This window comes from Sinohyriopsis cumingii, chromosome 7, assembly GCF_028554795.1.
Source record: "Sinohyriopsis cumingii isolate HCF-2022 chromosome 7, ASM2855479v2, whole genome shotgun sequence".
NCBI classification, from domain to species: domain Eukaryota; kingdom Metazoa; phylum Mollusca; class Bivalvia; order Unionida; family Unionidae; genus Sinohyriopsis; species Sinohyriopsis cumingii.
The window spans coordinates 75,971,336-75,998,534 of record NC_142967.1 but is presented as its reverse complement, the minus strand read 5'-3'; the positions used below and the strand labels follow the sequence as shown (position 1 = coordinate 75,998,534).

Below are 27,199 nucleotides of genomic sequence, written 5' to 3'. Positions count from 1 at the left end.
TTGCGTCTCCTAGGTCGGTAGTTCTTCCCGGGGTTTCCATGGTTCCTCTCCCACTAGTTATACTGGCCGCCATGTATAGCCTATCTTGTGCTGAAAAATGGCATTAAACCCTACAACAACAACAACAACAATATTAAGATAACGGAAATTGCTGGATCACCTCACTGAAAATTATGTAGCGATAAATGGGGTCCAGCTGTGACATATTTTGTATTATTTTGTGCAGTAGTAAAGAAAAGGCTCCAGCAATAACTGGGTAGCTAATGGAAAAGTTTGAATTTGAAATCATTATTCATTTTTATTTTATTATTCTGCTTGGGAGAGAGGATACACCAAAAATCTTCACTATTTTAAATTTCGCCACTTGGCCAGAAGTGTCATCAGCCATCTTTTAAATCCTATTTCTACGAAGAAAAGATAGGGACCATTGATATCGACATGATGAGTATTCATATGTCTATAGAGATTCGGTGTGGCAAATATTTGTCAAGACAATCAGTTGACCAATCAATAGATATCAGGCGTCATACCATGTCATTTCACGAGACTTAGAATACATACAGAAAGGGGAGCAATTCAAGGAAGATAACTCACCGCTTATTGTGAACCCTTCGAGACATCTATTGGGGATGGGGGAGACAGACATTTTTGTGAAGTTATTTGCCAGAAAGCTGATTCTGGAAGCAAATTTTGAGTTTTTTCGTGAAACTACGCATTAATTAATGAAGCACATTTAATTAGTGTAAAAATCCTTACTAAATGCTGGTGGACATTAAGATAGTTTAGAAAGGTCAGTGGCATGCGAGCTGGACGTCTACGCTGAGTACTGGGTTAGATTCTCATACCAGGCAGGTAAAGCTGACATGTCATGCCCTTAGGACGCATTGCTATTTTCCCAACAAAAGTAACCAGTTACAAGGCAAACATCATAAATAGTGGACATAGCGCAATTAAACTAGATATATTGCTGTGCGCACCCGATACACACCAAGCAGCTTAGTATTGTGGTTGTGGGAGTTGAAAAAAAACCTAAGCACCCTCTGGAAATGTACAGAAAGAAAAGTAAATTTGTTCGAGAGCAGCAGTGCCGTCTTTCGATATACTGCAATTACCACCGTAATAGGAAGAACTTTAATTAATTTTGGTTTTTCCTTAATACTTGGGCTTACCTGAGGTGAAGGAGTTACCTGCTGTGCAGTCCGAAGGTAAGAATGTTCATACTTCACAACTCGGAAAATCATCGCTTATAAGAAGCCAAATTGCCCTTTGCATTTTCAACTTCTCCTGGGCATAAATTTAACCATCTAACTATAAATAAACCTACTTTAAAAAACGTCCCGGATGTTTTGCGCTAATTGTTCATTTTTAAGTTGAGGGGGTCAGGGGCTGCAGGCCTACTCCACCCTCGCTGCAAATCATCATTGCGAAGATACAGATAGATCTATAATACTGACTCCTCGTGTATGTAAATAAAGAAAGCTTATTATCGTTATATAGGTAGGGCATCCTAATTTGGCTGTTACTGTTTTAGTAAAATTTTGGGAATACTGTGTCTGTAGCATCATCTCGAAGACTGTTCGACATTGGCAGTGAGTAGCTGGTGATATGATAGGGATTGTATGCCTTGCAAAATGTCGACGTTGGAAATCAGCACGGCTGGCAAGAGGTCAGCAAGACATCCTAGTTTACCAATTCATCAGACCGAGACAAGTATACTGAACGAAAACATAAAGAGAATGGTAAAACTCAATATTATAGAAAATGTGAATATTTAACAATATTTGTTGAAATTAGTTTTATTTACCCATTTGGCATTCGCACTGGCAAAATAAACAACAACGATGTTCTTGAAACTTGTCAATAATATGACCATATGTAATACCAGCCTTATAATGTGCTGCTCTGGCATCGTAGCCAGAAAATACATACGATCGTGTTCGGTTTCAATAATACAATCGGCTTGAACAGCATATCGCTCTTTAACATTCAGATGTCCTTTTTTATCTGCAAGCTTCGAGCTAGTCGTGTGTTGATGCACGTGCTATATAGTCATGTTAGGATACACGTGTTAGATAAGCCGTACTATGCTTCTATTGCATAATAGTCATTTACACGTAACTGGCTTCACCACACATTTAGTATTCATATAATCTCGATGCTAACGATAGGGAAAATAATAAAAATGTTGAGACCAAGTGCAGAATATTACATTTGTAATGTTTTCAATTCATACCTTTCTGGGTTTTTTGCTGTTCAGTAAATTAGTTTGTTTTCGTATTATGTCTTGACTGAAGAGATATTGGGATTCATGTATGATTCTACTCAACTACCGAGAAAACCACAAATCCCATGCAATAGACAAATCTTGGATCCTTGGGAGACAGGGTTATTCATAAGAAGCAGAGTTAAGGTCATGCGAAATTAGTGGGCATTTACTTAATTAGAGAAAAATTACTATAATCATTTTACAGTTTAATAATGTGTGAAACCTTCCAGTGATAGAGACTGCTATCTAGGGATGCCAAATTCACAAACCGTGGACTGAAGCTAACTTGAACATGATTGTCAACATTTCTTTGCTTGTTCCTGAAATGAAATAAGGATATTGGCGGTACAAACAGCCTTGGTTGGTGGAACATTGTAATAATACATGCGTAATGTCACGCGACTGAAGACGAACATGTGTGACGTATGGAGTAGATATCACACACACACAAGATTATATTAATACATTTTGTTTTATATATTTAAAGGTTTCTGTAGAGGCAAGAGCGACGGTTTGCATCCAGATCCGACGAACTGTGCACATTTCTACAGCTGTTTTCAAGGGCAAGGCAGCTGGATCACCTGTCCAACTGGAACACTGTTTAACAGAGACAGAAACTTCTGTGACTGGCCCTACAATGTCAAGTGCTAAAGTGTGAAATAACAAATTTAGTGAAATTAATTTCGAGCTTACGTTTTGTCTGTCACTTATTATAGTGACATGTTGCCTTCGATTGATTATTTAATCCAATAGTGAATAAAAAATATTTAGAATCGTGTAATGTTTATTTAGCCATAGTGTGACATGATGCATTGGTGTGATCATGTTCTCAATGTTTTACCAATCTATGGTATGAAACTTAGTAATAGAAAAGAGTGAAAACCAACAAGTTTTGTAAAATTAAACCAATAATTTATGTCCCTAGAATACAAAGTGAAAATTTTAAAATAATTTACAGTGTTACGAGTTAAATCCCAAATAGACCATAAAGCTATATCACGAATCCTAACGAATAAAGATCTAATTAAATCCCAGTGTTGTTCTAAAGAACATCTAGCACTGAAGACGCTGATGTGCTTGTGGTCTTGAATGTACAAATGTGCCAACGACCTGAAGTGTGATGATGTGTTAACAATCTTCCAAGGAATGAAAATAATATAATCCGAAACGTCCGTGTCTGAATTCACCGTAATTCCAGAAAATTGTTTCTATCCAAAATTAATATCGAGTACGTTGTAACTCCGGAGAAAAATAATTTGAATAAATAATTTTACGAAATCAAATACTGAACACAGCAATAAGTATTATTATGCTAAAGGTGTTAAATGCAAGAATGAGTAATTTATCGGGTAAACAAGATTATAAATCCTTCTATTTGACATAGGGTGCAATTGCCATTTTCTGGAAATACTCTGACATTTAATGGGATTTTCCATTCTATAACATTCTAAGTTGTTAGCAAAATAAAATGTGTTCCCCAAATAATAAAAAAGAATGTGGTAAACTTGAGGTAGACCAGGTTTATCATGGGGGTATATCAATGTTATAGACCCAGATCTAAATAAATATGTTTACCTCTATTGATAATGATCAAAATATTTAGCCCACTCTCAAAAGGAAACATTAACAATGTGTTATTTGTTTGAAAAATAAAAATAGTATCAATGTCCCTTGTCATGATTTTGGACAAGGTCAGTTCTAAAATACAATTATTCATACAATGTAATCAAAGAGAAATAAAAACTAACAAGAATACAAATTAAATATACATAGCAAAGTTAACTACAGAATTGCACAATTAAAATAATTAACTCTTCAACTATTCATTGGTACTGTAAACTTTTTGAAAACTTTTCGTATTACACATTCAGCAGCCAAAAGCCCTGTGAGCAGATCAAGATGATGTTGGTATCAGTGTTTGACGTTTAGAGAGTTACAGCAGATGAACATTTGCTAATTCTGTGTTCCTTTTCCACGTTGTAAACGAAACAATGGCATCCTAAATACAGTCAATATATTTATATTAATGATAAAAGGGAAATTAGTCAGAGGCGTGTAAAAATCTGCTGAACTTTCGGAGGTAGCAATTATGTGCTGACTGTAAGCCTCGTACATAGTTAATAAGACCATTCAACAATTATGTGCTGACTGTAAGCCTCGTACATAGTTAATAAGACCATTCAACAATTATATGCTGACTGTAAGCCTCGGGCATAGTTAATAAGACCATTCAACAATTATGTGCTGACTGTAAGCCTTGTACATAGTTAATAAGACCATTCGGCAATTATCTGCTGGCTGTAAGCCTCGGGCATAGTTAATAAGACCATTCAGCAATTATGTGCTGACTGTAAGCCTCGTACATAGTTAATAAGACCATTCAGCAATTATGTGCTGACTGTAAGCCTCGTGCATAGTTAATAAGACCATTCAGCTTCTCCTCAGTGTAATAGTCTTCAAAATATTTCATAATAATTTCAATATAAAACAACTGTATTATATATTTACACACATACACACACATATCTTTATATATATATATATATATATATATATATATATATATATATATATATATATATATATATATATATATATAGAAAGATAGAGACAGAGAGGCAGATAGACAGACAGACAGACACAGACAAATAAACAGATAAACAGAATCAGAGATGAAGTGACATAGTTCAACGGATTTCTTCAAACGTGTTAACACGAAAGCCACGAAAATACACCAAGCTTCTCTTGTTGGGAATTATTAACTGATTGTTCAAAGTGTGGACAAAATAACAGGCAGTTTTAAAAGAATACAGATGAATCTCAATTTTAAGTAGCATGAAGGAACGTTTGGAATATGCACGTATTTGCCGAGTCTGGGGGAGAAAACGGTATGCAAGGGAGATTAACACATTATTTATACTTTTTTTTAATGAATTTTTTTTCTTAATTTCACAATTTGTCAAAGCATTCTGTCAGCTAACTTTAAAGGCGTAAGTCCTGATCTAACAACGGAGGCTAACCAATGTCATTGGATACATTAGCGGCTTGTAAAACTTTACATTCTGCACAAATACAAACTGAAAAATCAGTGTATCTGAAATTCTCAACCTTGAAGGGATTACAAACAGCTATTTACGTAATAAAGGTTGGAGTTTGAATATTTCCGATTAACAAGCGGCTTAACATTATCCCTAACCAAACCTACATGGAATCCAAGTAATCTCTGTTGGACCAATTGATCCATTTTATCAGGTTCGAACAAATAGGCCTTCTACTTGTGTGTGCCATGATCGATGAAACAAGCACGGAATTAATTTATCCAGACATCAATTCTTTTCCCGCACATATTAAAACAAACTGAAAATGGATTTAAGTATTTAATCCATAGCAATCAAGTAATTCATTGATTAATTCTAGTTAAAGAAGCGGTAACGCCTTTACTTTGCTCCGCTGTGGTCGCATTTAAAACTTTTGAACCAAGAACCTATACCTACTTTAGAAAATGTTTACCACAAGCTATTACTTCTTAACATTTGAAAATAGGATTCAGCATGGAGACCCTTTCAACATTTTATAATATTTATATTTAATGGTATCTGAAATGTAATTATACCGATGCTGATAATACCATTCTTTCAATCTATGTTTGATTAGATGATACGTGGGTACAATTATTTAGAGGTACGTGTATTGGTCAAGGATGGCTACGGTAGACAACATAGGCTAATACTTAATATAAAGTTGTCGAATAGTTTAGTTTGACAAATATTTCACTTTGGTGTATTAAGCTTTAGGAAGTTTTTCGAATGTTTTGTAATTGCCTAGGAATTTAAAGATTTGTGTAGAAAACTCCAGATAAAGTACGGATTCCTTGACAGGGCTGAATCTTTAAAGTAGTTAGTGTAGTCGTTCTGGGTATAGAGATTTCACCTTGGATAAAACAATTAAATGGAGTCGCCATCTAGGAAGTTTTCAACTCTAGGCATAAGTGAAAAACAATGTTAAAAACGTCAATCGAATTACCACTGGGGATTACTCTGGGTGCATGAGGAATTTAATATTCTGAGTCCCTGTATACAAGGGGAATTAAACAGTGTATGTCACTAAACGGAATTAGAAAGCACTTAATGGCAATCCAACACATAGTCGTACCTACCCACACCCACACATAACGACCAACACCGACCCGTACTAACACTGACCAACACTCACTTATACTAACCAATACCTTCACCTGATGACCCGTACTTATAGATATCGAGCAACACATGTCTTATTGACCCTTTTAAAGACCAACGTAGCGGTTTCGAGACCACGTCTAAAAGTAATACTAATATTCCAAACTGAAACGGAGGCATTGGGAGACAAAAATGATAAGGAATATTTTATTAAAACGCTTGACTAAACGTGATCTTAAAATTCCGAAGCTGATGAGGATTTCGAGGTAACTTAAAGTGAAATATTTTTTTAAAAATAAACAAATGGAGCATGTAATATTTTGCAAAGCAAAAACAATAATAAATACATTTTGAAAATATTGTGCAAACTTGACATTTCTTTATAATATTAAAAAAAAGACAGAATGAAACCATTTTCAGCTTATGGACGAGTCTGGCTTTCTAGATTTGTTTTATTTCCCTCAGGAGAAAGTTTATTGTTTATACGATATAACAAAAACTGCTTCAATACTTTAATAATTGTAACTTCATAGTCATAATCAATGGCACGAGACCTATCACTTTATGTCCTCAGCAGTTCGACGTTGCTGAGTTTGACTTCACTGTTAAAACAAAGACCATCGAAGAAATCAGTCGACAACATGCGTAGATTTTGGTGCATTCGATATCTTCAAATGAAGTCGATGGAGGTGCGTATACAAAACGAGGTTTTTCGAAAACTTGGGTTGGGGTGTCGAATTTATAGTCTACATTGTCCTGGCACACTTTTATACTATTTTCCTACTACGGCATACTTGATATTTTGCAATTAATTCGATGGACAATCTCAGTATCAAGAGATAAAATGTATTTGTAAGATTGATAAAATAAACTCATGGTTGAAAACCTCTACTTTTGTTACAAAATGAAGTTAATTGTTGTTGTTGTTGTTGTGGAGTTTAACGCCATTTTTCAGCACACGATAGTCTATACATGGTGGCCAGTATTAATGGTGGAGGAAGAACCCGGGACAACTCCAGAAAGAACCACCGACTACTGGCAAGCTTTCTCACACACCCATATTGGCCGAATCCGAGACCAAATCAAGTTAATACGAGAATAAAAGAGATTTGTCGACTTGAAACATCAAACAGCTATCCTGCAATCTTTTAGAAAAGGAGGTTGACAGATTGTGTGCAATGATAATAGCAGATGAACTGTGCTAAATTATACTACCGATACTACAGATATGTATTCTGATAGATTTACTGTGGAACTCGAAAATCTCATTAACTTTCGAATTTTATCTGCAACATTGAGTTTAAAGACAATTAGGTATAGGAAAACAGTGAAGTCAAAGACTATCCGATAAAGGAAAACATTGAAGTCAAAGACTATCCGGTAAAGGAAAACATTGAAGTCAGAGACAATCTAATACAAGAAAACACCGAAAACGTCTCAACTTACACAGATAAAATAGCGTCTGGAGCGCAGATGTTTTAAGAGAACTCTGAAGACTAGAATTTGAAGTAATTCCTTCAGAACCAGAGATTGATTTTGACGTTTAACCAAAAGCTAATTGAGATATGTAGTAGTATACATCATTCGTCAGTAGTCATTACTCCAAACTAACGAAAGAAAGATGAACAATATGGATCACTCTATTTGGTTTTTTGACAATTATACTGAGGAAATATTCGAAATGAAAAAGCATTTATAGGTGATCCGGTAGTTTACAAAGTAGAATACTTGAATGCAGTTGATAATGCAGGTATGTTTTACCAGCATTGAGTTATTCTTATCTCACAAAAAGCATAATATATGCAAAGCCAAAAAGATTTGAAAGACCACGAGAATGAAAGTTAAAAAGAAGGTATTCGTGGAAAGGAAAGTGTATGATGGCGTGTCTGATACGTTATTAAAGAATACGTTGATACCGCAAATGGTGGGATAAAACGATATTTGGGTTAACATATACCGGATGTGCCACACTACGCGCAATAACCTCATAGAGTGATCCATACATTTCATCTTTCTTTCCTTACTCGCTTTTCTTGGAGTAATGTCAGCTGACGAATGATGTATACCAGTGAAAAAACAAAATAAAAACATTATTCCGTTAAAATAAATGATTTTTCAAAAACACATTTCTTCTCCGGAGAAAAAGGAAGTACAATGCATAGCTAACAGTATCAGTAGCAGAAAACAATGCATTAGAAGACAGCGGTTATGATGCTTGCCCATCTTGCGAAATGGAGCTGAACATAAAAGAAAAACAAGAAAGAAGATAAAAATATCACACAAGCAGCGAAATAGTACACAACAAGGTAGGCAACACCTTCATATTCGCCGATAAATGGAAGGACGTTTCTATTAATTTTAGCGACACTAATCTGCCAGTCCAATACCTTCTTACCGGCTTTAGAATTCTCAGCACTGCGATCAGAATCCATTAGTCATATGTAACGATAAATCTAATATTAAATACCAAGACGTTTAAGTACCCTTTAGAATAAAACTTAGTCCTTCAAACTGAATTTCATCTTGGGACACTTATGATTTTGACATTTTATTGTATGTGTAATATTCGCCTATGATTGCTTCTTAATACTCGATATAGTGCTACAAACTCAAGTCTAAGTTGCCGTTTATCATTAATCCAAATTTCCATTTGGCCTAAGGTTATGTTGAACAAGTATAATCCGGACTCGCGCACCATTTTAGATGTTATCAAAACCACTTTGGCGAGGATGGAAAACAAGTCGAAAATGTGCTATGGCAACGACGTCGGTTTTGTTCCCCTTCTTCATTCCTTAATATTTCTTGAATTTGGCTCCATGAGGTTATTACACATGGTGGGGCACGTCCGTTATCTCTTCACCCACATCTTGTTTCATCCCACTATTTGCGGTATAAACGTATTCTTAGATTATGTACCGACACGCCAGTGATCTCTGATTGTCCCGTTTTCGGTGACTTCAGCCAGGTTCTTTGTGACAACGCCTTCAAACTGACAATAACAGCTTGAATGCCGACGTTAGGCATTCTACGTTTTCCAGTTCGATCTTTAAAAATAACAAGTCAGACTCGGTCAAAGTCAACAAAAACCAGCTGGTGAACTCGCTCAAATCCGCTTTGGTGGCAAACCTCAGATCCACATCAGCATCGCGTCGTCTGACTGTTGAGCGTATGTAAATATCATTAGGCTTTTGTATAATAATTAGCGTACTTGAATGTAAAATCAATAAGCGCACGTGATTTTGGCGTCTGGAAAGCTTTGATATATGGAAGTGCACGAATAGCTTCAACAACAAGATCATCGCCAATTTGGCCGTTATTCCGCGTTTGCAACGGTAGAGTCGAATAATGCGGTGGTTTTCGTCCGCCCCTCGGGATAAATAATCAACAACTTTAACTGGCAGTACTAGCCCGTTCGAGTCAAAATAAAAACGATGCCAAAGCGTCACCGCATATGATACTCGATGCGTTCCAAGTTCTGTTGTTGATCTTAGGCTTATGAAGCCAGTTTACCTTGTTCTTGGAATCTTCGCCAGAGACTTTTGGTTCCGACTTCCTCCCGATGAAGACGCCTCGAAAATGTTTGATTTACTTTGTCATCGTGACTAAATCATAACTGGTCAATTGATGCACTTCAGCCGCCAACGGCGATGAGACAACCAAAGACCACCTCCGCTTGGAAATGTCGAGTTCACCGGTCCTATGCATTTGTACCACATCTGACTTGGATAAATTGAATGTCATTGAGGTGTTCACTTTTGGCTGCGTTAAGCTGATTAGGTTTTGCATGGATCAATCACATGGGAATAAGTCCAGTAAACTTTGCCGGAGAAAACTTCAATGTGACACAGCGATCGATTTTTATTGCGCTTTATATTTTCTCATGCTGCTTTTGGCTGAGTCCAACATTAACTTCATGATAGGATATTATATTTAACAAATGTAACAGGTTCAAATAGGCATTTTATAAACTTTGTACAGATGCGTTAATAACTATCATTCGACCACTCAGTTCCTGCAACAACAAAGTCTTGTCTGAGAAAATTACAACAATGCATCTATATTCCGTATCTCAGGGTCCTATACATGATTTGAAGTACGTTTATACCGCGGACTGCTTATAAACATGTCCAGAAGCTCGAGGTCAACGTAAGGGGTTGTGATCACTGATGAAAGTAAGGGGTTGTGATCACTGAATCTAATGATAAGTATCAAAATGAAAATGAACACCTCAAAGTGTTGCAAAGCCAATATAAAGCACAACGCTCCTTGATTGTGAAATAATTTCTCTGGTGCTTGTTTGATTTCTTTTGGAAATATCATACTGGATGATCCACACCATTTTGTATTCTCGAATTGATACGCAATAAACCCTTACATCAATTACATCAACATACATTTTAAATGATCGGTTGAAAAACTGGAACTGCGAGAACTGGTGCACTCCTAAGTATGGCTTTTATCAAAATCCTCCTGACATTTGTCAGACCAATAAAACTTGGTTTTCTTAGTCAACAAATTGGTCAGGGATTCAGCAATTATTGACAACTGTCAGTAAAAATTCCGATAATACATAGTCATACCCCAAAATTACATTAATTGATTAATACCAATAGGCACTGAGAATTCACAGAAAGCCTTAAACTTCTTAAATGTATACTGGTTTAACTTGACCATGTCCCACACTGTGTCCTAACAATTTACTTTTACTCGAATCGATTGACAAATTATCTTCACTCAGACGGTCAAAATAATCTCCAAATGGTTTTCGGGTGCTCTTTCCATGTGACGTTGCATACAGTGACATCATCTATGTATGCAACCGTCATTTATACTAGACGTTATCTTTATTAAACGTTGGAATACTGGGGCAGATTTTTTTTAAATACCAAATGGCATCACTTAATATTGATAAAGTCGATCTGGAGTTGCAAATGCTGAAATTACTTTTGCTCTTTCCATGAATGGAATCGGCCAAAACATTTCATAAGGTCAAATTTGTTGTCATAGTTTGCATTTCCAATTTTGTCAATGCAATTATCTATTCTTGGTATTAGAAATGAATGTTTGTTTCTTCTTGTGATACTGTAGACAGTGCACACGCGGAACGTATTACATGGTTTCTGCAGTGGAATATATAGCAAACGTAAATTACTTTTACTTGGCTGAATAAAATCATTCAAAAAACATACTGATTTTATTTTTACAAATATTCCTGCTCGAGAGGATTCTTCTTGTAAGGATGTTCTTGTATAGGTGTAGAATCTACAATCTCCACATGGTATATTTTATTAGTTCGGGTTGGAACATTCGGAAACAAGTGCAACTCATAATCACATAACAGGAGTTTACAATTCACTTTTGTCTCGTAGCTGTAGATTTCCGAATTCTGAAGACTAGTTAAACCAAGCTCACTACAATCCGACTGCATACCATCGTTTAAAATCTCGCTGTACGGGACAGGTACACCTTAACTGATTTAGTGATTAACGGGGCTATCTCTAACAACATACTCCCTTAACATATTTACATGGCAGAGTTGTTTATGTTTGCGCATAACGTGAGTGTTTATGATATAATTTACGATATTAATTTTTAGTTTTCTTAGGACCATACTATTTGTCTTGTAGCGGAACTTGTGGTATGGGCAAAAGAGCCAGACCTCTGTCACCAAGCTGAAAACTCCTTTCTTTTGCATTTCTGTCTTACCTTAATTTCATTTTTGATTTAGAAAAGTGAGGATTATTTCTTCCTCCTTCACGTGCCTTTGATAGATCATTTATAAGATCATATAAATCCAATTACTTTAATCTTCGGCTGAAAGAAGTTTATCTTGTATCAACATCAATGTACCAAGGGCAGTATGTCCAAAAGTAAGTTCAAAAAGGACTAAAACCCATTGATTCTGACAGAAAAACAACATTATATATATTTTACGGTATCAATATAATATGACAGAATCATTTTCATTACGGTCTGATGAAATCTTTCCAATGCCCTATGACGTTTAGGATGAAATGCAGAGGATTTAAATTGTTGGATACCAAGTTCATACAGTGTTTGAAACTGCCGACATTAACTTGGAACCTTGATCAGATCTGACGGATTTGGGAAGGCTAAAAATTGTTTTAAAAAAATCTATCAAAGCGTTTATTATGGTTTTGACCTGAAAAAGAACTGTCTCTGGAAATCTTGTCGACGCACGTAGTATGGTCTACAAGTATTGTTTGCCTGACTTGGTCTTTGGTAAGATACCAATACAGACGACCATTATTCTGCTAAAATGGTTCGTCAAATGCAGGAATAGGTTGCAGAGGAGCCTTACATATCCTCTGATTGGATTTTGCTGCTATTAAACAAGTATCATGATTTACAGTATTACCGCTGTCCTACAAGAAGATCTGACAACAACCACTCAGGGGTCATGTTCTGGTGACCTAGAATATTACCATAATCGCAAACTTTATCAGCCAATCAGACGACGTTTTATACATCCAATTTAGGAAACTGAGAAGAATGGCTGGCTAGAGATCAATGTGTGCCGAACAATCTGATTCACTTTTAAATTTCTGAAAGCTGCAGCTCCATTGGCTTATTGAAAGGTCGCAGCAGTCACATCTTCACACGGAATAGTGACTCCTAAATGGCCAGCCAAAGGAGTTTCATGGGCTAAGCTAAGAATGTTCTGTCTATACGACTTGATCATTGGCCTCTCACCACCTGAGGGTACTTCAAGTGGTCTCCAGTTTCTCGTAAAGATCCAATTTTTCACAAAATACCAAGCTGCTACTTGTGTGGATTCAGTTTTGCCAATAGCCCTCTGCAACAAACAGGAAGTTAAGTTCCTGTTCGACAACCAGTAATTGTCTATTAAATCCAGATTATAATTGAGAAAATGACTAGTAAAAAGCAAATCATTGTGATCAATACTTTTTGATTGATCAATACCAGATTCAAAAGTGAGATAACCAAAAAGCATCACCAATACATGTGTCAGCTAAAGGAATAATTTCCTGATCCACATCGTGCTTAAAAGATCTTTCTGCTATAGCTCTATTAGCTGCACAAGCTGGGTGTAATTGATGGATTTCATCTTCAATAGGGTCAATTTTGTATCCATACAAGGCTTGTCATTACAAGTAGATTTATCCCAACCTTAGCTCCAGGTAGTTCATTGCCTAGCAATACATTAGCACCCTCAATGGACAAAGAATCACTGCTCCAACAGCCACGAGTCCTGAAACAAAATCTGATAAAAAATTTACACAATGGAGAGAAATTTTTTACCAAAGCCACACTCTATTCCCTGAATAAAAACATTTTCACTAGAAGAAAACTTCTCAGGTAGGGTACCTGATAATAAAAGACTGATAAGCTAACATGTCCCTCAATATTTTCACAGGGATAGGACTGGCAGAATCACTAATCAGTGATGTAGAACCCTTCAACATGGATGGTTCATAATTCTCCATAAGAAAATAGATCGGAGTTTGTTTGACCCAAGAAATGTGTTGTTTTCAAATGCATGACTGTGACACTGGCGTCTTAGAAGTAAGGAGCATTTGGAATATGTCCGACTTTATTCTGTTGCTTATGTTTAGGTACAATCCTTGACCAAACCATAATCAGCATCTGCTTCTACTGACAATGAAATATAAATTTCACGAGGTTTCTGAGTAAGTATTCTCTGTAATAATAAAGTCCAGTGCTCTCTTGGCCATTTCAAATTCCCAGCAATTTTCTCAAGAAAAAATATTGATCAAACTTCTTTCAAAGGCTAAACTAATATTTTTGGTAACATCAAAACCATAACTTTCGTGAAGAATCCGCTTTCTGTTGCAATTTCAACTGCAATTCCTTTCCTTCTCTTTATCTTTGCATTTTCATTCCTCTTTTTGTATTTACATTTCCATTTCATCTCATTTTATCTTTCTTCTTAATTTCGATTTGCATCTGCCTCTTCTTCCTTCTGATTTTGGATTTTCATCATATGGTTTGGAAGCTGAAATTTGCTAAATTATATTTCCATCTAGCTTTCTACTATCAAATTAAATACTTTCATTTCAGTGCCAGAAAGAGGTTTACAAATTAAAGCCATAGCACTTGTATCAAAAAAATATTTTCCACCAAATACCATCTCAAAATATATTTAATTTCCTGGCTAACTAGCTCCAGCAACTCGTCCTTTTCAAAACACTAATCATTCCTGGGTCAGATTAGAAACAAAACTTTCCACTTTAGATGACACAAAGCTTGTTGGTTTCGCTGTGAAATTAAAACAAGAGGATAATTCCGAGAAAAAGAATTTAAATTTCAAAAACAATTTTAATTTCTCTGGAATAATTCTATAATTTATATAATGAACGAACCCCCAATGTTTGGTATAAATCTATGGTCTTAAACTAAGTAACATAAAGAAGCAAAGCCAACAAGCTATATAAAACTTAACATATAATTCAATTCTCAAAGTTAAAAATGAAACTTGAAGAGGAACTTACAGCACGATGATTAAATAAAAAATAATCCTAAAAAAGTTCTACACGATTCCAAAAGAATAGAGTATTATGAATGAATCACAGGACATCGAATGTGCTGCTATGCCAACAGTCTTGACGAATCACAGTGACAGTGTCCAGAACTTCTTTTAGTAAATTCACAGCAGTCCCAGAATAATATTTTTAGTCCCCTCAAAGAGCACTTTGTAATTTCAATGAATTATCTAAACAAATGGTTTCCTCTCAAATTGTATCTAAACACAATGTAGCAGGAGCATATATTTTATAATTTTATATATTCATGTTTTAATTAGGCAGAATTAGGTATTTTATTATTTTATGTAGTTAATGTTTATTAATGAGTGAAATAAAGTCATCAGTTGCAATTATTGTGTTATTCTCGTTTTACACATATTTAGCCATTTAGGTAACCTTGAACCAGGATTACCTGTTAAGAGTTATGTTCACTGAGCAATGAAGCTACCCTAATTACTGTTCATGCTGGGATGTTCTATAGTATGACAAGTGGTAAGTAACTTTCTGATTGGTTAGTTTACTACATGTCTGTATAAGCAACATAGTATGAACAGCATATTAGTGGTGATCAGTCCATTGGAGCTTCTGAAGGGTGCTGGTAATGGCATTGCATTAAGAAAAGTGCCTGGTTCTTTTGCTTGAAGGAAAATAGGAATTGGCCTTTGTCCCATATGATAAAGGTAAAGATTTATAACATGGTTAATGTAACAGTCTATTTTATATGTACTCTGTATATTTCTCTAGAATGTATGTTGATGTATTTTAGTACATTTTAATAGGTTATCAACCTGCATACTATTTTATTAGCATATAGTTCTGTCCATACGCTTGTCTGTCTGTCTGTTTGCTACTTTTTCTCTAAACACCGATTGTTGTTTAGGTTTAGTTGATCTACTATCTCTCTAGATGGATAATTAATAAATATATGGTATTATAGGTTATTCATATTGAATGTACTGTAAACAGAATCAATGTAAACATGCAGAACAATAATGCACTGATGACGATATTATTTATTGTTGTAGTAAATGTATTTGTATTGTATTTGTAGGGTGTATGTAACAAAGCAGGAGGAAGGTATCAATCTCCACTTATCAACCTCAGTGCACGATAAACCCAATAATGAACAAATACTAGACTTGTATCGTCTATTCAGTGAGTAGAAGGCAAGTGCTGTAACAACAACATTAATCACATCTGCAGACTGATATTAAAACAAGAATATAGAAAATATGAATGATTCAACTGATCAACTCTCTTTTTAACTACACATGACTGTATTTAAACCCATGAGTCACAATACTTCCTACATGATATTTATCACAATACCCAATGACGCAACTGAATCCATCTGACTAAACCGTTAAATGGGAAATCACTCCAAACTTATAAACAGGTTCGTTATTAAAATTAATTTTATAAATTTTAATTTTCAACTCCTACATATAGCACATATGTAATCTACAGAGTCTTGCCAAATGTGAAACAAACAAAACAGATACACACACTATCAACTAGAAAATCCTCATTAAATAAAGTATATATTTCACATCATTATCTGGTATTGTTTCTATCTCCTGAACAGGATAATTTTTACGGACATTAGATTAGATGAATGTCATTCGCGGACAAGTTAACAAACAAAGGTATCAAGTTTGATTCTTTGAACTCTGAAATGCAATCATCTTGAGCAGAAAATTATGTATAGTCCGAACAACTGGTTATGGTCACAAATATATTCTATTTGTTCTCAGATGTGGCATTCCGTTGTTGAGTCATGACTGTATTTCTCTCGTCATTGGTGAACACATAGATTTTGCTTTTTTGCCTTCATCTTAAACTCATCTTTCAATCAGTTCCTCGGTCAATGATTGGTTTGGAAGATTTCTCATTTGCTTTCACATTCATGCTAAATGTCTAAGTAATGTCTGAGTTTTTTTAGGGGGTGGGTGGGTATTTTTGTTTGTTTTTCCATTCCAGGATTAATGTTCAGTAAATCCCACTATTACAATTTACTGGTTCAATCATGAAGACTTCAAGTGTTGTGAGATAATACTTTGAAAATAAATAAATAAAACAACATACTTAACTTTTAATTGACAATCCTTTTTTGCATGTACATGTCTTTTATCTATTGAGATGTCTGCAATGTAAAATAGTGTCTTGATTTCTGAAAATGTTTCTGGTATGTAGAAAAAAATCTATTTCATTTTTGTCCTTATTAATTTGGATACAAGAAATCCTTGATGAATCTATTATTCAAACTAAATGGTACCTTCCATCTTGTTACTTCTTGGGATTGTTTGAAGCAAATACGAACATCATGCAAACGTGTATTACTTTCTCCATTACTTCATGAGGATTGATGTGCACTCTCTCCATGCCACTCTCCACCCCTTCTGGAACTGCATACATATTAACAGATCTATTAAATTATTGTAAAGATCTGCTTATGACATCAATATTTCATCAAATATCTATTAGCTTGAATATTTGTTCACACTATATATTTATGGTCAGCAGTGGTCTTTTGTGGACGTATTATACAAAAATTCTATTAAATTGGGTAAAAACCAAAAACATATTAGTATTTTGTACATTAATGATTTTTTGTGTTTTTAACCCCATTCAGGTAAATCTATATACGAGATTTCACTGAGCCACTGATACCTATCTTTATCGCATTGTTGGTACGTAGAGTTTTTGCAGTAGTAGTGTTATAATAGCAGTTTTATATTTTTAGTTACTGGTCGAGACACAGACTTTTACCACATGACTTTGTCTTCACATCACGCATGCCTGCATACAAATGCGTGAATTGTAACCCGTGAAAGTTATCAAAAAGGTGGCCCATAGACGAGAATTGTCATGTGGGGTAAACGTTTATGTCCTAGATCAGTGACCAGCAAAACCACTATTAAAATACTACTATTGCCAATCACTCTACTGTGAAATAATATGAGTGATGATTATGGTTCCAGATCCTGGAATCATATGTGCACTGGCAACTGTGCAAATACATACTCGATTTTCCAAATTTGTAAATTCAATACTATTTTGTCTCATCCCGGTTCCATATTGGTGTTTGAACTCACCAGCGATTTCCATTTTCACCAACTTGGCCTCCCTAATTATTTTATCCTCTATAGCCATCAAAAATAGTTCATTACTTAATCTGAAACTGAAACTGCTTTGTGTCATCTCGAGAAATCCTGAATAGACAAATATTCGCAATAGATTTGTGAAATTATTTTACCAGCACCATGTATAACATCAGTTACTTTAGAACCGACAACAATTCCAACTATACCTATCAAATGTTCCTGCAGTTGCGATTGTCACCACACCCAGACAGCAGCTGTTGCCATGGCAATTCTATTGGCGACAAGACAAGCATGTTTGTATTTCATCAGTAGCACCTTTCTCTTGGTGATTTCATCTCACAGTTGTTACTTCAATTTATTTCACATCGGTAGCAATGAGGACCCATAATAGTTCTTCTATTAACTTAATCATTTAGTATAACATGCACATGTACTTTTAATGTGTCAGCTTTCTTCTATTTAATTTTGTTTCATCATCCATTTTTAAGATAAATCTGAACACTCTACTTTTTCTACACCACAATCATCACTCTTTACACACAGCCTCTTTTATTTTCTTGTGTATATCCCATTTACCGATATATAAAAGATTGTATTTTAAGACAATGTATGTGATTACATGGAAAGGAAACGGGTCATCGCTTTTACCACTGATCACAAAATTCATAAGTTTCTGTGCTTTTCAAAACTGATCACTTCCATTGAGACATAATTAGATTACGGACTACATGCAAGATTTATTAACCAACAAGATCAAAGAGTTTGATAATGTGCAACATTACACATCTCCAAAACTGCTGATATGACAATGGAAGTGTTCCAAAGAAAATGGTTGATTTTACGTTTTGCAAGAGAGAAAAAGCCCAGAATTTTACTCAGTTCAAATTAAAATCAAGACATGTCTATGATGGATCTAAACAAGTCTTCACAACAAAGTCAAGAATCCAGCTGTTTCAAACTATTTTTTATTATACTCTTAACATGCATACGTGTCTGCCAAGCTGGTCCAGGTAGGTATAAAATAAAAAATTGGAAGTAAATCGCCAAACGGCAGAGGCACTTACTTAGTGGTGATGGTGCAAAGTGTACACTGACGATACAGGTTAATGAAAGTTAAAAAGAAGGCTTTTAGGTGGCTAATGCAAGCTAATAGTGGCTAACATGGACACTTCATAGCAAGCAGTTGTAGAAACACCAAACACTGGCTAACACAAGGCTAACATAACATATAATACAGTCTGATTGGTTAATTATGATCTTGTGAATCAATGCTGGGTAATTCCAAACTAAGATTTGTATATCAATCGTACAAAAGCTATCACAGTGATGTTAAATCTTCCTATCATTAATCATAATAGGATGATGAAACTCGAAAGGGTTTAAAAAAGCATAAATTGTATGCCATTACAGCCAATTGTACAGCCCACTCAGCTTCACTCTAAAACAAACCTAGTTCAGTTATCTATGACAACTTTCATATTGTTAGTCAACTAAACTGGCCCCTCAACCTCTAACCCGCTTTATCCCCCTTGTGAAACAGGACTAGTTCAGATAATTACAAACAACTTTCATGATTTTAAAGCCAATTGGACAGGCTACTCAGCCTCCTTCCAGCCGAAGCCTATTTGTAAAACAGAACTAGTTCAGTTATTTACGACACAACTTTCAAAGCTCAAAAGCACATTCGGAAAATTCTAACCCATTTCTGTACTCTGCAGACAAACTTTATTTATGACACTTTTGAAAACTTCTATAATGATGCAGAAGCACTAGCAACACTATTTGCATTGTATTTGGTGGTTTCTACTGCCAGTTCTAGAGTTTCTGTGGGAATCCACAATTTGCATTGAGAATGGCACACACATGTAACCAATAGGGTAAATGTAAAGCAAGGTGATGTGTTTTGGATTTTTAACATAGCTTTAGCAATTTTTTAGTCATATTGCTATGATGTCTACAGTGTGGAAATTTACAGTGATGTCTAGCACTGGGACATCATGCCGCAGACATGTGGCATCATGTCCCACCCCGTCACATTATCTTGATACCTGGCCAACCAGTCCAAACACTAACCTCTTATTGCTGAGTGCCAAGAAAGGCAGCTGCAAGTCCCATTTTTATAAGTCTTTGTTTTTATTCTGCCTAGGTTTGAACCCCTGACCTCTCACATCCAAGGCGGATGCTCTAACCACTAGGCCATCGGAGCAGTTGTATGGTGGAGAGAAAAAAAACACATGTAGCAACAGACAAATCGGGGTAAAACACAAGAAAATATACACTGGCTTATCAGCCATATTTTTATGTCCCCTTTATGTACAGTATGAATATCTGCATAAATGACAGCAAAAGTTCACATGTTGCTTTTCGTCTCCCATCTCTGCTTATGATCAAATCTGAAAGAAAAGAAAGTATACATTATATAGATAAACATACCATCTTTTTTAATATCAGCAATTGACTTCGCAATTAAAGGTCCAAAATATATGCTATTTTTTACCCCCATTTCAGCTTCTTCTTTTTCTTCTCTCTAGCAGTTTCTTCTTCCAGCTGAAGTAAAAGATATAAAGCAAATTGACAAAGTCGATTATACACTTATGGGTAAGTAAGTCATGTAATTGAAACTTATACTGCAAGAAATTAAAGTTCTATCTGTGCTCTTCACTGGCTAAATCATCTCCCCTCCCCCGCCGGTGTTTTGAATGCAAACAACATGATACCGTTCATCTAGTTTATCCACCCTGTATGTCTCTAAATCTGAACATCGTTGGGCCATTCCCATCAAGTCAAGAGATAGCATCAAAAATAGTTGTAGAAATACAAAAAAATGTAATGGGGTTCTGGTGATACACCTCAAGCAGATAACACAGCATATGTTGTGACAGAAAAATGTGTGCCTTTGTCTCCTTCCGCTAAAAAATTGTGACATGCAAAAAATCTAATATAGTTCTCAATGGCATCAAATTACGACTGAGGTGTCTTTCTCAACTTGATAGAAAAGGCCAATAACCCCCTCTCCCTCTCTCAACTGCCAGGTGTATGAAGTGAAGTATCATTTATGGTGTCCTCCCTCAATTATTGACATGGAAGTACATTAAAAGTCAATGCTGAAAAACTAAAGAAAGAGAACTAGACATATTTGTACAGAAAACAGTGGCATCAATAAAAGCACATACCAATATCATATAGATAATATGAACTATCTGAAAATTTATGTCACAGAGAGAGAGAGAGAGAGAGAAATGGAGCACCAGCCTCCATCCACTTTCTTCTTTCTCTAAGGCGCAAATTATGAGGACCTTCAGCAGTTTCTCATACAAATAATTTGTGTCACAAAACTATTATCTTGATTTAACTTTCTCCAGATAGCATCAATTTTTCGACTTTCTATACCCATCTACTTTTTAAAATATCTTACATCACAAATGAAATTCCACTAGATCTTGAGTTAGCTATTGTTTCTTTGTGAATTGCTCTAGACTACCCAAAAGAAGTGTGACAGAGACAGAGAAAGCATGTGCAGCTTGTAAAGTTTCTATCACTTAATCTTTCTATTGTGTACATTTCATTTTCACATTTGCATCTACCTGTTTCCTTTTCAGGTAATCACGTGCATCAGCAGCCTCTGCTATCTTCCTTCCAAACTGAAAATAGAGTAAAATTAAATAAAGAACATGTATTCCTTGTGATAACTGAGCCTTTGAGAGACTTTGATATAAAACTGAGACATACATTTACATGATATATGTAGACAATCATGAGTGTTATAGCTGCAGTCTGAGACTGGCTGACTTTTTTCACTTCCCGATCCATAAACTGCTTCTATATACCCCATGACATTTCCCCTACTTTAGATTTCTTTACACGCATGCATCTGTTACTTAATATATGTGAGCACTAAAGTAAGGTATCCACGAGGAACCCTAGCTGCAAATGTTGATCTGTATATGGTGGCAAATGTTCAATGTACCACCTATCACCACAGCTGCTCTGAGTTGGCAGGCCTATTTATTAATCTACAGTAGAAAGTTGCAGTATACTGTCTCTTGTATAAGACCGCTTAAGTCAAGAAATGTTGCATTTCTGTGTGTACATAACTCTCTAAGAGTAAAAAACAGGTTTCTTGTCTTAAGCAATGGAGTATCCTGGCTTGCGTCATCCTGATTCGTCAAACAGATCCAAATGATGTATGAATTTTCAAATACGTATCCGGAGTTTCTTGATAAATTACTCAGTCTATGGATGATTTTGGATCAAGAACAGCAGAAACTTGGGGAAGTATATAACAAGACGCTGGCAAAGTCAGTGTATGATATTATGCGAGAAAAGTTCAAGCTGCAAATTATTAAGCAAACCCTTCCATGATAACATAGACTTGGCCAGTATAGATGACAGTTAATACGCAATGGGAAAATAAATTAGATGCTTTAGACAAAAATATATTAATGGCATCTGTACCAAACTTTCATGATGTACACGAACTGATTACAACGCCACAGAAACGAAGCAGCACAGTCAATGAAATTCTCCAAAGCCGTTTCAACATCTACAGAAGCCAAAACCGCAGTTGCTTTATACAAGTACACCAAGAGGTTTGATATTGTTTGATACAACTTTGGTCGTGTTCGAGTTGGTACAATACTCGGTGATGGATAGTTTGGGCTCATGAGAGCTGATATCGGCTTGATGGAAATTCTTTCCAGGTTTGCAAGAGAATTTTGTATTAATATCTGAAAGAATAATCTTGTTTATTTGCTAAATCCTGATTTACAATTTCGAATTAACATAACAAAAAATGGATCAACCTACTGGCACTGCCTCATCACCTAAATACCACTGTACGCACATGAGTAGATAAAACAATGGCGACATGTATTAAAAAACAAACTGAAGTTGATCGAGGTATCGAGACGAGCTGTCCAACACCAATAATGAATTATCTGCTTGCCCCTGAAGCGCTTCCGGTGCCCCTCGAGGGACTGGCCCGTATTTGTGTGAAATCGTCGACGATTCCGGATGCAGCTCTACGAGTCACGGATCCATTGGGTGCTTGCGTTTCTCAGCAAGCGTGAATGCCTAAAATACATCCAAATGAATAAAGATCTTCGCACGGCGTCCAAGATAAAGTTTGAGAAATACTCTTCACTCATGATCAATGAGTGTTTGGTAAAACCACGAAGAACCTGAGATACAGAATTCGTGTGGATCATGCTCAGTGTAAAACTACTCAACAGGCTGACTGCAGACCCACTTTTGAGTCCCAGAAGATTTTTTAATGTTAACTCATTCCCGTCAACGGTAAAAAGTCGAAATTGAAACTGACAAAGTCAATGTACGCTGGTTCGACAGTGCATACATATAACAGCTACTTATATATGAGTTTTACCACGACTTGATGATCAAGCCGCTGAACCGTGAAAACGTCAAGATGATGTACAAAGACATGGAGTCATTGCTGATGCACATCACCAGCGATGACCTCTACGCGTACATGAGTGAGGCCTCGCTGGTAAACAAGTGTAACTCGAGCGAGTACCAATAGAACCATCGGCTATTTAGTAACACCAAAAAAACTGTTGTGGGGACATTCAACGACGAGTGCGTGGGTAAAACTATTGTTAAATGTACCTGTATTGTGTAATTAACTATTATCCATGATTGTATGTTGTAGGTTTAGCTTTTGGTAATTTGTAAAGAACCAATTTAGACAGATTTTGTCAAAGATTGTACTTGAAGATAATATTTGTGAGCCTGTTTATATGGTTGTTTGACCATAGTAAGCCATAGTAAGCTCTAGAAATCCACAGCCTGGTCATCTTATTGTGTATTAGGTTTTAATACAAGGTTCTGATAATCATAATTATTCATTCCTATATTGATATAATTATTTGGGCAATGGCTTTTAGTTGGGTTCAGTTACAATTTGAGAGGAGTTCTTTATTTCAGTTATTCATGGGAATTATATGGTGCTCATTGACTATTTGGACTAAAACACTATTTTCGGATTATTGTGGCTTCCTTCGAAGACATTCTGGATTACATCATCAAGACTATTTATATATCAGTATTTTCAAGATTACTGGTTTATCAGCATACTCGAGACATGGAATTCATAAGGAACACTATTGAACTTGTGATAAAACTTTTAAGATTTTTTGAGATTTAATTCACAATAATATACGTTTATCTTAAATTAACACAGTGTAACTTAGAGAATTAAATTATTTGTTGATTTTAGCAAAATTTGTTGGTTTTGCTTTTTTCTGTTACTTCACTCAAGACCATAGAGTCAAAATGCCTGTGGGAATGAGTCAAAATGCCTGTGGGAATCCGCCCCCAAAATTTACTCGACTGTCGTAGGAACTGGTCTTCCCGGTGGCGGTCTCTCCAATGGAACTGGAGAATCCAAAAACATCAAGATGGCAAAAAGAGTCCCACACATAGCAAAAGCATATCCGGCATAACGTGTGTGGAGTCCTTAAGCGACAGGCGCGAATTCACATTGGGGTAGACCTTACTAGGTGAAAGAAACATTGTATGGATGTGCATCGTTGCACAAAAGTAAGCTTATCTGCACTGAATACTAAGCGATGTATTTTCCCTGCGAGTAGGTAAATGAAACATAATGCTTGTTTGTGCAACCCACTCTTGAGTAACCTCGTGGGTAACTTTTCAACGACAGCTTCGCTTTCCAATTACCGCGCGAACTGTAATATATCGTGACGAGTTTTTTATCCATGTCTCTTATATCAATCTAATCTGCCTCCAGTGGGTGGACATGACCACCAAGACCAATCTTAGACTTTACAACTTCTTTGATGATCCAACTGTGGGGCGCTCACCAGTTATTATGTACTTTTGAGAGAGTGACGCATGTACGGTGAAGTCGTTTCCATTTGAAACAAGCACAGTGGAGAGAATGTTGACATACCTATATGCTGTTTTGATGTAATGTGGCTGACATTTCTATGGATGGTGTAATTATGGAAACTGTACATGATCTAAGAACACTGCTAACAAAAATGACTGCTCCCTTGGGCTAAAAAAAATCATCCTGAATTAGTCCTAAAGTACACTATCTTTAGCACCTATTAAAATTGGGAAAATGAATTTTGCCCAACTAGACAATACTAGCTTCTGAAAGTGCAATGGATGAATTACCAATTATATAAAATGTAAAAACAAAAAACAACAGTTATCGGCTTTTCTTTACAATTTACCTCCGAAGTCCAGGAAGTGAAAATGACCAAGTGGAGCTAGCAGTTTTTTTGGAAGGTGCACATACCGAGTAAGGCCAAGCTGTATTCTCTATAACCCATATTACACCCATCAATCATACACCAAAATAAAGGGAATTAAAGGTTCTTTGAATAATACCTAAGCTTCATGAGGTCTTTTTAAAATAAATATCCAGTATAACCAGTGAGGAAATCCGGGAAAATTCTTTCTCTTTAAAATTCTAAGCCTATGCAAAGTACGAAACTGTAGAGCGCCAACTTGGCGATTCTTTCTCCAAATGTATGATTCATTGCTATCTACTTGGACATTTGACCGCACGGATTTCACTTGATGATTGGTACGTGAGATCATGGCAGTAACATGCAGTATCAACGCTGTTTATAGGTTCCTTTCCGGACAATATTTGGTTATCTCGCAGTTATATCTTCAACCGGGTCCTGGGTGCGCAGTATTTGTATCCTTGGATATGCTTTTCGCCAGAATATTTACTCTATGATGCCCCGAACAGTTTCGTTAACGCTGCTGAGATATCACCATACTCACATTTTAGACCCATGTTTGCGTCTGTCCACGAACGTTAACTTGCTTTGTCCCACGTTGAATGCAAGTTCCACCAAAGCCCCGGGTGGGCCAGTGGTCTAAAGTACTCGCCCTTACAGATCACTGCCAACTCACCTGTGTCCGTCCGAGTGGGTTCAAGTAACGGGGTTGGCCTATGCAGGTATGTGAGAAAACTTGAACGTAGCACCCCATGTGTAAGTGATTCCTCCTGGGGGCTCTCCGGATTCGTCCTCTGCCAGTTATGCTGGCCGCCTTGTATAGCTTATCATGTGCTGAAAAACTGCGTGAAGCCCGTAACAATAACCAGCGATTCCAGCTCTATCATTAGGTGTTACAACCCAAGTTGGATTAACCTTGTCATCTACATAAGAATACAAATAAACCTACTAATTTTAATTTGTCCCAGGCAGTGGTTTTTGCTTAATCGATTTTCTCAACAAAGTTGAAGTCGCAAATTTTCAATTTCTAAACAAAATGGAAATGTTGCTGTATAGGCCTTAAAAATCAAATTCGTTTATCTAAATACGAATACAAATAAACCCATCAAATTTCATTTCTCGATCTCAAGTTCTTTTTGTGCAATAATGATAACAGATTTGTATCATGCATTGTTAAGAATGAAATTAAATGGCACATTTAAAGAGTAATTTAATGTGTTCTTGGTCGAATTTTACTTTTAATGCGCAGAAGCTTTGACTAAAACTGCGCCATATTTTTACAACGATTTGTTTACGTTTCCAAATATGGCCTCAATGTCCTTATATGGCACACAAACAAACGAGGCTGAAAATGGAAGTAATCATTATTTGAACTAATATGGCAGCCGACCTAAAGGAAAATATCGGATAAGAAAGGTAAACGAGATTTTACAACTATTTCTACACTGATTTGCGATACTTCAGGTATTAAATAAGAGGACTACTCGATTTATTTCATTATATTCAAGGAATATGTTCAAATTGTTGACATTAGGCTAAATGAGCGCCGGGTGAGAATCACACCCGGTTTGCTCCATTGACACACGTATGCTCATGTTAGTACCCCGTCAACGAGGTCGGAGTAGGGGTACTAATATTAGTATTAAATGTAGATATGCAAGCCAGCCTTCTTTTAATTACGATGAATGTTTTTTTCAAAGTCTTGCTAACAAGCTTTTCGTGACAGACAGGCATACAAACTCCTAAACTTCGTATCAATTAAACTACCAAACAAAGCATACAGGATGTTGTTTTCTTTCCTTATAACATACTATATTTCGCATTATGTACAACCAACCAAACTAGTGGATGACTAAGTATCACAATTTACCAGTACGTGACTTTCATA

At 36.0% G+C, this 27,199-nt stretch overlaps 2 protein-coding genes across 5 annotated transcripts in view; one reads left to right on the top strand and one right to left on the bottom strand.

Moving 5' to 3' along the window:
• The window catches only part of LOC149795545 (acidic mammalian chitinase-like), a 59,462-nt gene extending 56,423 nt beyond the window's left edge, over nt 1-3,039 (top strand). For all 3 annotated transcript variants that reach the window (XM_089965364.1, XM_089965362.1, XM_089965363.1), the window contains one exon: nt 2,754-3,039. In XM_089965364.1, coding sequence (XP_089821490.1) covers nt 2,754-2,917 — 164 coding nt within the window. In that variant the 3' untranslated portion in view covers nt 2,918-3,039. The remainder of the gene's footprint in view (nt 1-2,753) is intronic.
• Nucleotides 1-27,199, bottom strand: part of LOC149795543 (uncharacterized) — a 231,708-nt gene that overhangs the window by 166,343 nt on the left and 38,166 nt on the right. Inside the window, exons 5-7 of one of the 2 annotated variants that reach the window (XM_089965368.1) lie at nt 21,661-21,717; nt 20,574-20,623; nt 19,024-20,469 (exon numbers count right to left, since the gene is read on the bottom strand). In XM_089965368.1, coding sequence (XP_089821494.1) covers nt 20,427-20,469; nt 20,574-20,623; nt 21,661-21,717 — 150 coding nt within the window. In that variant the 3' untranslated portion in view covers nt 19,024-20,426. Of the gene's footprint in view, nt 1-19,023; nt 20,470-20,573; nt 20,624-21,660; nt 21,718-27,199 lie in introns of those variants that run through there. The other variant, XM_089965369.1, reaches the window with a different exon arrangement.